The 12,379-nt window shown below is 38.6% G+C and overlaps 1 protein-coding gene across 1 annotated transcript in view; it reads right to left on the bottom strand.

Moving 5' to 3' along the window:
• Window positions 1–7,649, bottom strand: part of prkci (protein kinase C, iota) — a 55,526-nt gene extending 47,877 nt beyond the window's left edge. The window contains exon 1 of the mRNA XM_085376945.1: window positions 7,332–7,649. Coding sequence (XP_085233071.1) covers window positions 7,332–7,414 — 83 coding nt within the window. The 5' untranslated portion in view covers window positions 7,415–7,649. The remainder of the gene's footprint in view (window positions 1–7,331) is intronic.
• Between the last annotated feature and the right edge of the window lie 4,730 nt (window positions 7,650–12,379).

The following is a 12,379-nucleotide window of genomic DNA, read 5'->3' as shown; positions in this document are numbered from 1 at the left end:
GTCCTAATGAGGGCTGCCACAGACCCTAGAACCATTCATCTCACACTCGGCGCTACCACATCCAAGTTTACATGACCCACATTAGGGCTGAACGATTATGGAAAATAATCTAATTGCGATTTTTTGCCCCAATATTGCGATTGCGATGCGATATGCGATTATTTTTTAAGGTATTTGTCTTCTGTATTATTAAACAAAGACAAGCAATACATCATATAGTATGGCCAATACTATATTACATTAATTTTAAACTGTTCTTTCCTGGAAGACAGACCTCTGTTATGATGACATGAGGTGATGCATGAATTGATGACTGACATTTTTATTTAACTTCTTCAATCACAACAGTATATTTGAACATACACAATAGTTTATTTTTAGCTTACAAACATCTGAGCATAAAGTGCTGACAAGGAACCCTGGTGTAAACATTAAAATGAAAGTCAGTACAATGTGCAGATTGCAGAAATATACATAAAAAAAATCAGTGGCTTTACCACACTCAGTTTTTCGACATCTGTGAACTACTAGACAGTCATTCAATTAAAAAATAATATTAAATAAATAAAACTAATGAATAAAAAATACACACATCTTACTGATCTCTGCAGTCAGTAACATTACACATAAAGTGCAAACATAATAGCAATTGTATAAACACACACACAAACACGCCTTTAAAGTTTAAAGGCGTGAAATTGGACGGTCTAGTTCTGATTAGCGTCACCGCTGTCTCGGTGGAGTTTAATAAACTCGGCCGTCTGCTTCTTGCTATCTAAAATATAACCAGACACTGGTGTAAATTCTCGACTGTCTCATACTTCTGTTTAATAAGTTTTCTGTTTGACGTTTAGTCAGCTGTGTGAAAACCAAGGAGGAACCCACCCGGGGGATTAATAAAGTTTTATTTTATCTAATCTAATAACTTTAATCTCAGCCAAACCGATTTACTCACGAACAAACAAAACACTGAAAAAAGCCCAACAATAACATTTTTAGGTTGTCTAAGTGACTTATATATTACGTTTAACCCGAGCAGCGAAACTCCGCGGTGATCTGAAAATGATGTGCCGGGAGTTGTGCCGTTCTCGGCCGCATCAGTAACCCTCGAGCTCCCGGCTAGCTGTCGAGCTGGTGGGTAGCAGACGCCTCTGAAAACGTCGAAGCACTTTTGCAAATATGGGATATCTTGATAAACCGAGCAGATATTTGATGTTTACACAACTACTTTCTCGCCTGAAAATATGTTAAAAGTTTATTTTGTGACCCAGAAAGATTAGTATGAGTAATTTTAAAACTTAGTAGCGGCCGCCATTGCTGGAAACTGGAGTTTGGCTGGGCCGCGCTATGAATTCTGGGATATGGTAGTAATTTGGACAGCCTTCGGCGCGTCGCTGTGACGTAATCGGTCTACAAATGCGGCCTCAGGAGGATGCAGCCCATGAATTGTATAATATAATCGCAGTATAATCGCAGCCTTTGCGGTTAGAAAATTGCACTTGATCATGTCGCGATATTATCGCAAATGCGATATATCGTTCAGCCCTAACCCACATACACACGCACAGCAAAGCTTTTCATGAAAACACAGACAGATGCTAATCTCCAACATAAAGCTCACATACGCACTAAAGAAAAGACAGGTCGTGTAATGAAGCCATGCAAAATTTTTACCAAAACAGCCCCCCACCTCCAAAACAAACAAATAATTCCCTGATTCCTCCCAGTCAGGTCTGGCCTTTGCTGGTGTTGACTTGGGCTGAACGATATATCGCATTTGCGATAATATCGCGACATAATCAAGTGCAATTTTCTAACCGCAAAGGCTGCGATTATACTGCGATTATATTATACAATTCATGGGCTGCATCCTCCTGAGGCCGCATTTGTAGACCGATTACGTCACAGCGACGCGCCGAAGGCTGTCCAAATTACTACCATATCCCAGAATTCATAGCGCGGCCCAGCCAAACTCCAGTTTCCAGCAATGGCGGCCGCTACTAAGTTTTAAAATTACTCATACTAATCTTTCTGGGTCACAAAATAAACTTTTAACATATTTTCAGGCGAGAAAGTAGTTGTGTAAACATCAAATATCTGCTCGGTTTATCAAGATATCCCATATTTGCAAAAGTGCTTCGACGTTTTCAGAGGCATCTGCTACCCACCAGCTCGACAGCTAGCCGGGAGCTCGAGGGTTACTGATGCGGCCGAGAACGGCACAACTCCCGGCACATCATTTTCAGATCACCGCGGAGTTTCGCTGCTCGGGTTAAACGTAATATATAAGTCACTTAGACAACCTAAAAATGTTATTGTTGGGCTTTTTTCAGTGTTTTGTTTGTTCGTGAGTAAATCGGTTTGGCTGAGATTAAAGTTATTAGATTAGATAAAATAAAACTTTATTAATCCCCCGGGTGGGTTCCTCCTTGGTTTTCACACAGCTGACTAAACGTCAAACAGAAAACTTATTAAACAGAAGTATGAGACAGTCGAGAATTTACACCAGTGTCTGGTTATATTTTAGATAGCAAGAAGCAGACGGCCGAGTTTATTAAACTCCACCGAGACAGCGGTGACGCTAATCAGAACTAGACCGTCCAATTTCACGCCTTTAAACTTTAAAGGCGTGTTTGTGTGTGTGTTTATACAATTGCTATTATGTTTGCACTTTATGTGTAATGTTACTGACTGCAGAGATCAGTAAGATGTGTGTATTTTTTATTTATTAGTTTTATTTATTTAATATTATTTTTTAATTGAATGACTGTCTAGTAGTTCACAGATGTCGAAAAACTGAGTGTGGTAAAGCCACTGATTTTTTTTATGTATATTTCTGCAATCTGCACATTGTACTGACTTTCATTTTAATGTTTACACCAGGGTTCCTTGTCAGCACTTTATGCTCAGATGTTTGTAAGCTAAAAATAAACTATTGTGTATGTTCAAATATACTGTTGTGATTGAAGAAGTTAAATAAAAATGTCAGTCATCAATTCATGCATCACCTCATGTCATCATAACAGAGGTCTGTCTTCCAGGAAAGAACAGTTTAAAATTAATGTAATATAGTATTGGCCATACTATATGATGTATTGCTTGTCTTTGTTTAATAATACAGAAGACAAATACCTTAAAAAATAATCGCATATCGCATCGCAATCGCAATATTGGGGCAAAAAATCGCAATTAGATTATTTTCCATAATCGTTCAGCCCTAGTGTTGACCGCAGGATGCTGTGGTCTCCAGGCAACATAGCTCACCTGCAGAGCTAAACAGGGAGTGTCACTCTGTGCAATAAAACAACAGCAGCCAAACACACTCCTGCTGATCTCAGAGACAAGATTACGCTTAACACCTATATGCAACACATGAGCCATAGCTACACACAACATAGACCTTACAATGCAGGAATCGCACACATTTATCTGAGAATCAGATACAGTGGAGGAGCATTCTGGTAGATAGATGGGCATTTAGGTGGGTGGCTCGGCAGTTGAGTTCTTGAGGGGCTTTCAGACCAAAAATAACGAGAAAAGGGAAGAACTGCTTGCCATATTTTTAACAAAGCCGGGCCTTCGAGCAGGGATGCAGATGGCAGAGTCTTTGACAAAGAAGAGCAAATCCTTTCAAAAGAGGAAAATAACTCCACTGCTCCATCAGGCCTGTGTAATCCTAGTTTCCTGCCAAACAACATGCCTTACACAGGAATCCTGAAGTTAATCTGGCACACAGGAAACCTTGTGTTAGTTTGTGTCGGCAAATCTGCACAAACAATTTTCCTGGCAAAATAGTGCAGTGAATTAAAAAAAACTGAGGTTTTTGTTAAGAAGACAAGCTAAAACTATACAAGGTTTAAACATTTTAAGCTATGGGTTATCTTTTTTCTTACAGAAAGGCAAGCAAAAATAATGTTAAATTTGTGCTTCAATACACAACCAAGATAAGCTGAATCATTAAAACAAGAGCAAAGAGGAAAACATCAGATGGCTGCCCTCCAAACCCAGCACAAACAAGAAAAAAAAAAAAAATCTAGAGAAAAAAAAAAAGAAATAGACAAGCACTAGGTTAAAAGCTAAAAACACAGAAAAATCTCCTGCCAAGTCACGTTTTAAAGAGGTCCATTACCACACTAAGGACCACTTTTAATTATTTATAGCGATATAAAGACACTGTTTTGTTAGAATTTGTAAACCGTTTCTGCATAATTTATGCATTTTTAGTGCTTTCTTTATCTATAGCTTTCAAACATTTAAAGTGTTTTAATAAGGTGTTTACCTGTGCTGTGGCATTTAAAGCCTACTGAAAAGATGGAAAGCCATCTTTCCATAGTCAGCCCTCGCATTCTTCTGCAGGTACACTGAGATGTTCTTGAATCAGCTGAGAGAAACTCCAGAATGTAATGGGCCACATCAAATAGGACATCCCCAAACCATCTCACCTGAAAGGCAACTATTTTTAACTCCTGTTGAAGGTACCTTCAACAGTAGGAACTTTAGCTTATTTTTACAGCAACTAGACCTGTTATGCTATGTTATGTTATGCTGGGGAATCCTGGGTTCATGATTTATCTTGGTCTACACCACACATGCACATATCCCCCTGTTAGGAGTCACTTTTCCCCGGATCTCTCCATACTCAATTGTGTATGTCTTTTTGTCTGACTCTTCTATCATACGGGAGAGCAGTAAAAAAACCCTCTAAAACAAGTGCCCACTCATCCAGCTGAGCCCCTGGGACCCTCTGCCACCGTAAGAAACAGACTATAAAATAAAAGCATCGCCATCAGTTGCTGGTCATACGGTCAGTGCGTTTGCAGCCCGAATGAGAGAAAAATAAAGACGCGTTGGTGACTGCTACAGGCTGACACCAATCTGCTGCTGGCACTGACTGACAGCAAACATGCAAACAGTGAAGAAAAGACCCAGAAAACACCCCACACTAAGAGCAGATAAGAGAGTAAGCTCATTGATAAAGTCACGGAGGTGGGCGTTTTATAGCATATGACTTCAGATATAATGATTTTAGCACCGGATATGGAATTAATCTGTGAAATCAGCTGTTGTAGTGTTTGAACAACCTGCTAAGTCTTAACGCTTTTATGTCACATGAAAGAGGCTCTTGTTTTCAAGCAGCCACACTGCCACCGTCTATTTTCATTTCGGATTAATTAGCTGCAATCGGTTCAGTCAGAATTAATGGAATTGTGTCAGTACCAATGTCACGAATTTACGGGAAAATGCAAGTCACAATGCCCAAAACCCAAGAGGGTGATCTGAAGTTAAAAAAACAAAATAAAATCAGTGCCTCCCACCTCACTCCCTCAGAAGAAGCTGTTCTTTTGATTCTCTTTAAACAATAATGTGAACATATTAAATGACATCATTTAAAATTTTATCTTCATATTATGAAAATTTTCCAAGTTACATGGTGTTTAAGTCCACAGGGGAAAATGTTGAAAATTTATGCTCTACAAAAAGCTCCATTCCCCATCTCTGGTCTTTTGTCACAGGAAGTATTGCCGTTCTCAACGTCCATATGTCACACTGTGCGATGATTCATACAATAAGGTGTATAAAGATGTGTTGTTGTGGCCTTATAAAAACAGTCGGTAAACAGCTTCGACATGACACTACTGCCTAATCTACTATATTGATTTGGTGCATTACTAGCTCTAACATCTTTCAGTCTTAACTTCTGCAGCGAAAGAAAACAACTCAGATGGCATCCTGGCTTAATGCATCCCGATAGCAGAATCATGAGACCATTACACTGCAATCTCTCTTTGGCAGCATAGCTGAGATTCCTCAGCCGTCGCGTCAGAAATATTTCACATGCCTCTCTCTGCGAGATGCCACCCAATAATCAACACACATCACAGAGGTACTGAGGTGTGTCACACGGGTATGGCTGAGATGACTTGCACTACACGCTTTTCAAGTCTTGACTGATCTCTAATCTCTTGACTCCATCAAACAGAGGCAAAGTATAATTGAAACAACCGAGTAATCAATTATTTCTATCATGACAATCAACTGTGAAACGAAATGCTTATTTAGCATGACAGAAACTCAAAGACAATGCCGTCCACCTGGATATGTCATACATTAATGGACAATACATAGATGTCTATTGTTCAGGTCTTGTGCTGAAGTCTGTTTGCTAACTGACTTGGTTTAGGCTTTCCTTTATGTAAATATTAGATTATCCGGGGTTTTCCTCTATAGAAAACACGTTGGCGCCTATCAGAGAGCTTCTGACATTCCACAAAGGAAAATCACAGAAACTGTGATAAGAATACGTTCAAACAGCATCTTTGCACTAAGCTTAAAATTGATTTTTGTTCAGCAAGTGGCCACAAATAGAAACAAAATGCTGGAAAGTTCAATAACACAGTCTCTTTACCCCTTTTTGAGCCAGGCAAAACCCTGATATTACAGTTCTGGCTACAGTGTGAACATCAAAAGTTGATAAACTGCTCCTAAACTAGTCAGAAACATTTATGATGGTTGCTGCTGTTTTTGAGGAAGCAGAATTGTAAACCAAAAGATTTCCCACTGCCAGCTCATGTGTCCTTTACTGTATGTGACACAGTTATAACCTGATTACAGCTTGATAATTTTTTGAAACAAAATAAAAAACAAATCTTTAGATTTAATTACTTTTATTTATAATGAGCTCATCATATCTGCATATAAAAGTGGTACATGGTTTCGTTGTTGTAACTAATATCACGTAAGTACTGGATAACAGAGGCTGAAAATAATAGGTCTACATTACATTGTCTAACTGAAAAGGCATGAACATCACTACTTAATTTGGATTTTCAAAGCTCCTCAGTTATTGTGAAAGCTCAACAATTATTAGGATTTCCTGCTATCACATTGTGCCTCCCGAAGTGACACAAAAGCGGTATTTTAGGACATGTTGTGCTGCCAGAGATAGGACAAAATAAATGTAAAGACGATCAATAACAAGACGCCAAATCCTTATCAACTTAGATAGCAACTGTTAGCCCGCTGCTGAGAGACTAGCTCCAAAGCTTTCATGCTGAGACAGATTTAACTAATTTAAACCACATGACAATTTCGCCGTGTAGCTGAAAAATTTCTCAGATACCACCGAGACTGACTTTTCGCAGGCGGAGCGCCTGGACAGTGTCACCTGTCCGCCTGCCCAAGTTTACCGAAACCCGGTGGTTCCCAACATTAGCCAGCCGTTAGCTGACTGAGCTAGTGTTAGCCAGCTTACTAGCCGTCTTTCCAACTGGTGCTAGTAAGTTATTCCCAATTGGATATATTAAATACTAAAATACATGGTTATTTCTTACCCTTTGTAGTAAGCTTTCACCCGGACTTGGTGGGAATTCTCGCCGGGGTGGGACATGGTGCTATCCCGCAACGTCGGCATCATAAGCTCAGCCGTGGACAGTCCGACTCAACGATATCGTCCTTCCTATCTACCTTGTTTCCTACTTTGGCCCGGTACCACGCCCTAAACTGTTAATCTTTACGGTCCGTCGACAAACCAAATGAATAACGAAGCAAGTGATGCCAAAAGCTGAGTATTTGCCCTTCTTTAGACAAACAAAAATAACAGGTAAAGTATAGAAAAACTTGCGGGGTCCGTCAAACAACTCCCCACTGCAAAGGCCTAACCACGGGCCAGTCCATTATCGGAATGTAACAGGGGCAGTGTACAACTTGGTATATTCGTTCCATCCTGAATTGTGTCTTGTTAAAACACAAAAACACACAATTTCACATTGATTTATTATTTATCGAGTATAACAAACCAGTGGGATACTGTCAAAAACTCTGAAACGTCAAATATAACTTTTGGCATCACTGGCCTGTACCAACTCAGGCCTTTTATGTAGGTAAGTGCTGCATTCGTGTTCAAACATTTAAGCTCGGAAAGGAAAGACCCTCGAGACATGTCGCGCATTCAAGCGCATTGGTTTGGAAAGAACAACAAAATTGACCGGTGACAAAAACATGTACTAAAAAAAGATAAAAATCTAATTTTAGAAACGAGTTAGCTGCTGTGATAAAAGGAAGGGGTGGGGGTTAAAATAACGTGAAATGCTTTGTCTTCTTTTAAATATAGAATATTCTTTTTAATTCAACTTAGATGTTTACTATATTTACAAACAGACTGAGTACAATTATTGGGGGGATGGTTGGGTTTTGTTTTGGTTTTTTGTATTTTCTTTCAAAGTTGTTCCTCATAATCTACGTATAAGGGCATGTATGAGGTATGCAGTGTGACAGATGAGTTCAAGGTTAGGGTTGTCAAGATCCGGTTCATGCGCCCCTCCTGGGGCGGAGTTCTGGATTTCTCGCTCCTCAGCCAGTAGGACCACCTGGCTGTGCCTCATCAGACCTGTGCATTTCCCCAGAGTTCTAGACAAGTCTTCTATTGTCTGAATTCCTTTTTGTGTGAAATAAGTCTTTATGAAAAAAGTTTAGGACGGTCTCTCTTGGTTTTGCTTTTGAGTTTTGCTCGCCTATCAGGCCTGACAAGGCCTGCATCAGGGATTAGGTTGATGCTGATGACAGGTTGATGGTAGTTTCTGTGAAATGTGTTTGTGATCTGTAGTGAGAGTAGGGAGCAGGTGGAAGAGAGCTTGGAGAGGTGGAGGTATGTTCTGGAGAGCAGAGGAACATCGAGTGTCAGGGTTGATTTGTGACAGAAGGAAGGGTTTGCAATGTGAACGAGAGAACTGCTATGATGTCTGGTTTGAAGATTGTAGCACTGACAAAGACAGGATGCAGAGATGAAGATTTTAAGCTTTTCACTGGGAGTGACAGGACTAGAAAGGAGTACATCAGAGGGACGGCTCAGGTCGAGCAGTCTGGAGACAAAGTCAAAGAGCTAAGGCTGAGATGGTTTGTGGATGTGCAGAAGAATAGTGGATATTTTTATTTTATTTTATTTTATTTTATTTTATTTTTTTGTTTCACACATGGTACAGCAGTAATGCATTCCCATACACAACCTTCCTTTCAATTAAAGTAACACTGTTTCCATGCATGAAAAGGAGCAGGAAGAAGAATAAATTCTTATTGATACCTGCCCCCTATCTGTGATAATACAAGTAGGCAACCAAAATTACACTATGACAATTTTCTGCACATAATAAAACAAAACAAAGCAAACAGAACAATATACTCAACAATGAGCAATACCACTAAAAATCAAACTAAAAGGATCATTTTTCTGCAATTAAATTCTATTCTTTTCAACTTCTTCATATCGGTTTATCATTTTATTCTTGTAGCAGATTTTAAATTGAGAAACATTTATACAACACTTAAGATGATCACTGAGAGAATTCCAGTTTCTTATGCCTATGACTGTTGGACACATTTGCCTTTGTGTGGTTCAAGCAAAGCGGTGCTTAAAATAAAACTTCCTTCTGCTGTCCCCATTTTCTGAACACAATACAAATAAACTTTGTAACTTAAGAGGTAGTGTTTTATTTTTCGCCCTAAACATAATAGTTAAAGTCTGTAATTTCACTATATCGTCTAGTTTTAACAATTTCGATTTTATAAACAAATTATTAGTGTGTTCTCTATATTTAACATTATGCATAATTCGAAGCGCTCTCTTCTGTAATAAGTATAATGGTTTCATATTAGTCACGTATGTATTCCCCCATACTTCAACACAATAGCTCAGATAGGGTAGAAACAATGAAAAATATAATATTCTCATTGTCTTGTAATCTAATATATATCTAACATTACCCAGGATATAAATACTTTTAGCCAACTTTTTTTTAACATGTTCAATATGTGATTTCCATGTTAACTTGTCATCCACTATTACACCCAGAAAACGGAATTCTGTCACTCTTTCAATTAATACTCCCTCTATAGATAATACTATCTCTTCCTCCTTTACACAGTTTCCGAATATCATAAACTTAGTTTTTTCCAAATTCAGTGAAAACTCATTTACATCAAACCATTTTTTAATTTTTTTCATTTCAATAACCATAATTTTAGCCAATTCTTTCAAGTTCTCTCTGGAACAATAACAATTTGTATCGTCTGCAAACAAAACAAAATTCAACCTTTTTGACACATCGCAAATGTCATTTATATATAAATTAAAAAGTTTTGGTCCTAAAACAGAACCTTGAGGGACCCCACATTCTATTTTCATTCTATCAGATGAATTGCCTAAACACTGCACATACTGAAACCTATTATCTAAATAGCTGCTTAACCAGTTCAATACTATTCCTCTCACACCATAAGTTCTTAACTTAGAAATCAAGATGGAGTGTTGCAGAGTGTCAAAAGCTTTTCTTAAATCAATGAATACCCCTATAGTATATTTATTATGATGTGTTGCTGATGAAATGTCTTCAATCCTGCTTTAATGCTATTGCTGTTGATCTGTTCCGTCGAAATCCGTACTGACTTTCGCTTAGCAGTTGATGTTTTTCAATGAAACTATCAAATCTTTGTGCAAAGAGGTTTTCAAGCACTTTAGAAAACTGTGATAGCAATGATACTGGTCTATAATTATTAAAACTATGTCTGTCTCCCGATTTATAAAGAGAAATATTGGACAAAGGATGCTGAATATGTGGAGCTGTCAGGCAGGAGGAAACGAGGAAGCACACAGATATGGATGTGGTGAAGGAGTAGCTGTAGCTCAAAACATGTGCCAGCTGATGGACGCTCAGTCGTTTTTTCAGACAAAAGACAAAAACAGAAGATAAAAATCTTTAAATCTTATGCGGATAAAGCAAAAAAGGAGACGTAGGCTATGACAAGATTATAATATAAGAGCTAACTTGAGCTTTTCTATAATCTTGTTAGCAAACATGAAATCAGCATAAAGTTTCGCATCATTTTTGTCTCTCCTGAGTTTGAGATATAGTCACCGTACGAGAGCCGGCCGTGACCAAATCTAATCACAGTAAAATAAACTTTATTCTGACGCAAAATATCACATTTTTAGGTGTTTAAGTGTTAAGTGTTTAAATTTCGTGTTTCCTCCCAACACAGTATTACGGGACTCGTCACCATAGCAACCGTGTAAAACGGAGCTATAAAAGGATACTTATTTTAACCCAAACCACCCTCTGCTTGTAACAAAGTGAACTTGATTTTATTTTAAATATCCTAACCATAACAAAGTAATCTTTAATAAATACAGATAAAGTTTGGGGAAAACCGTGACGTCTCTATGTGAGCCACGATTTGCACCAACCTCCGAGTGTGTGTGTCATTATTAGTAGTATGCTCCTTTCACGCACGTGGTACACATCAGTAGGCCTACATATGTAGACTGGAGGTCGGGTTCACGAACTCCCTGAAACTGAGCTTTGGATTTCTTAAAAAAGCTGGGATGATTAGCTTGTTCAGTTAAATGGAGTTCCGGGATGATTTTGGGTCCTGGGAGAGGGTCAGTCATTACAGGAAATGAAGCTACTTTGACAAAGATGACAGGACTGAAGAATACGGATGATGGGACTCCACAATTTGTTTTTAATTCAGTTCCGTTTTATTCATATAGCGCCGATTCACAATAACAGTCGCCTCAAGGGGCTTTAAAGACCCCAAGAGACAGATGACCGCCTAGTAAGCTTGGCGACAGTGGGAAGGAAAACCTCCATTCTTACCAGGAAGAAACCTCCTGCAAAACGTGAAGAAGCCTCTTGGGTGAGAGGCGAAACACCTTTGCGAACCCAAAAAAGTCCAGTTGCCTCCTTTCTTATTTTCAAGCTTTCAAAAGCTCAATGACTTTTGCAGGATCGAAAAATGGACCAGGAACAAGCGAGAGCTGCCATTTTTGCTCCTCTTTGATCCTGGGGATTTGAAATTGGCCATGTCCTCTGTCAGGAGATTTAGTCATAGTTTGTTTTGTTGTTGTTTTATGTTTACCCCTCAAACTTCAAACGTTTCACTTCACCGTGTCTGAAAAACTGAACTAAGATAATTGTATCTTCAGCCTGTGCTCTTAAAGACTGACATGTTATTATAACATGTCAGTCTTTCAAAGTTGTTAGACTTGTACAGTCCAGAGAAATGTTCATGTTCGTCAGCTGGTAACAATTCTTCAACTAATAAAGCAAGAACCTACTACGAATATATAGCTTTCAAGCTATTTTAAAATACAAGACTCAAATGATGAAACAACAGATATGGAGGACTGGAGGGAGGAGTGACAAATAACACGAGAAATCAAACAATAAACTAGGACTTAAATGCAGCGAGAACAAGCTTAAAAAAGAAAAATACAACATCCAGCGGTCATGGTCCCCGCTTGTCTTCATTAAAAAAAAGTGAACCAACTGTACTTAAAAAGAAGAAAACTGACTTTGTTGTACTCACGGGACACGAATTTGCAGCA

Source organism: Diplotaxodon limnothrissa, linkage group LG18 (assembly GCF_057381915.1).
Source record: "Diplotaxodon limnothrissa isolate DT_005_m linkage group LG18, D_limnothrissa_male_GT1.1, whole genome shotgun sequence".
NCBI lineage: Eukaryota > Metazoa > Chordata > Actinopteri > Cichliformes > Cichlidae > Diplotaxodon > Diplotaxodon limnothrissa.
The sequence above is the reverse complement of the archived record's forward strand: the minus strand, read 5'-3'. Positions and strand labels throughout refer to the sequence as shown.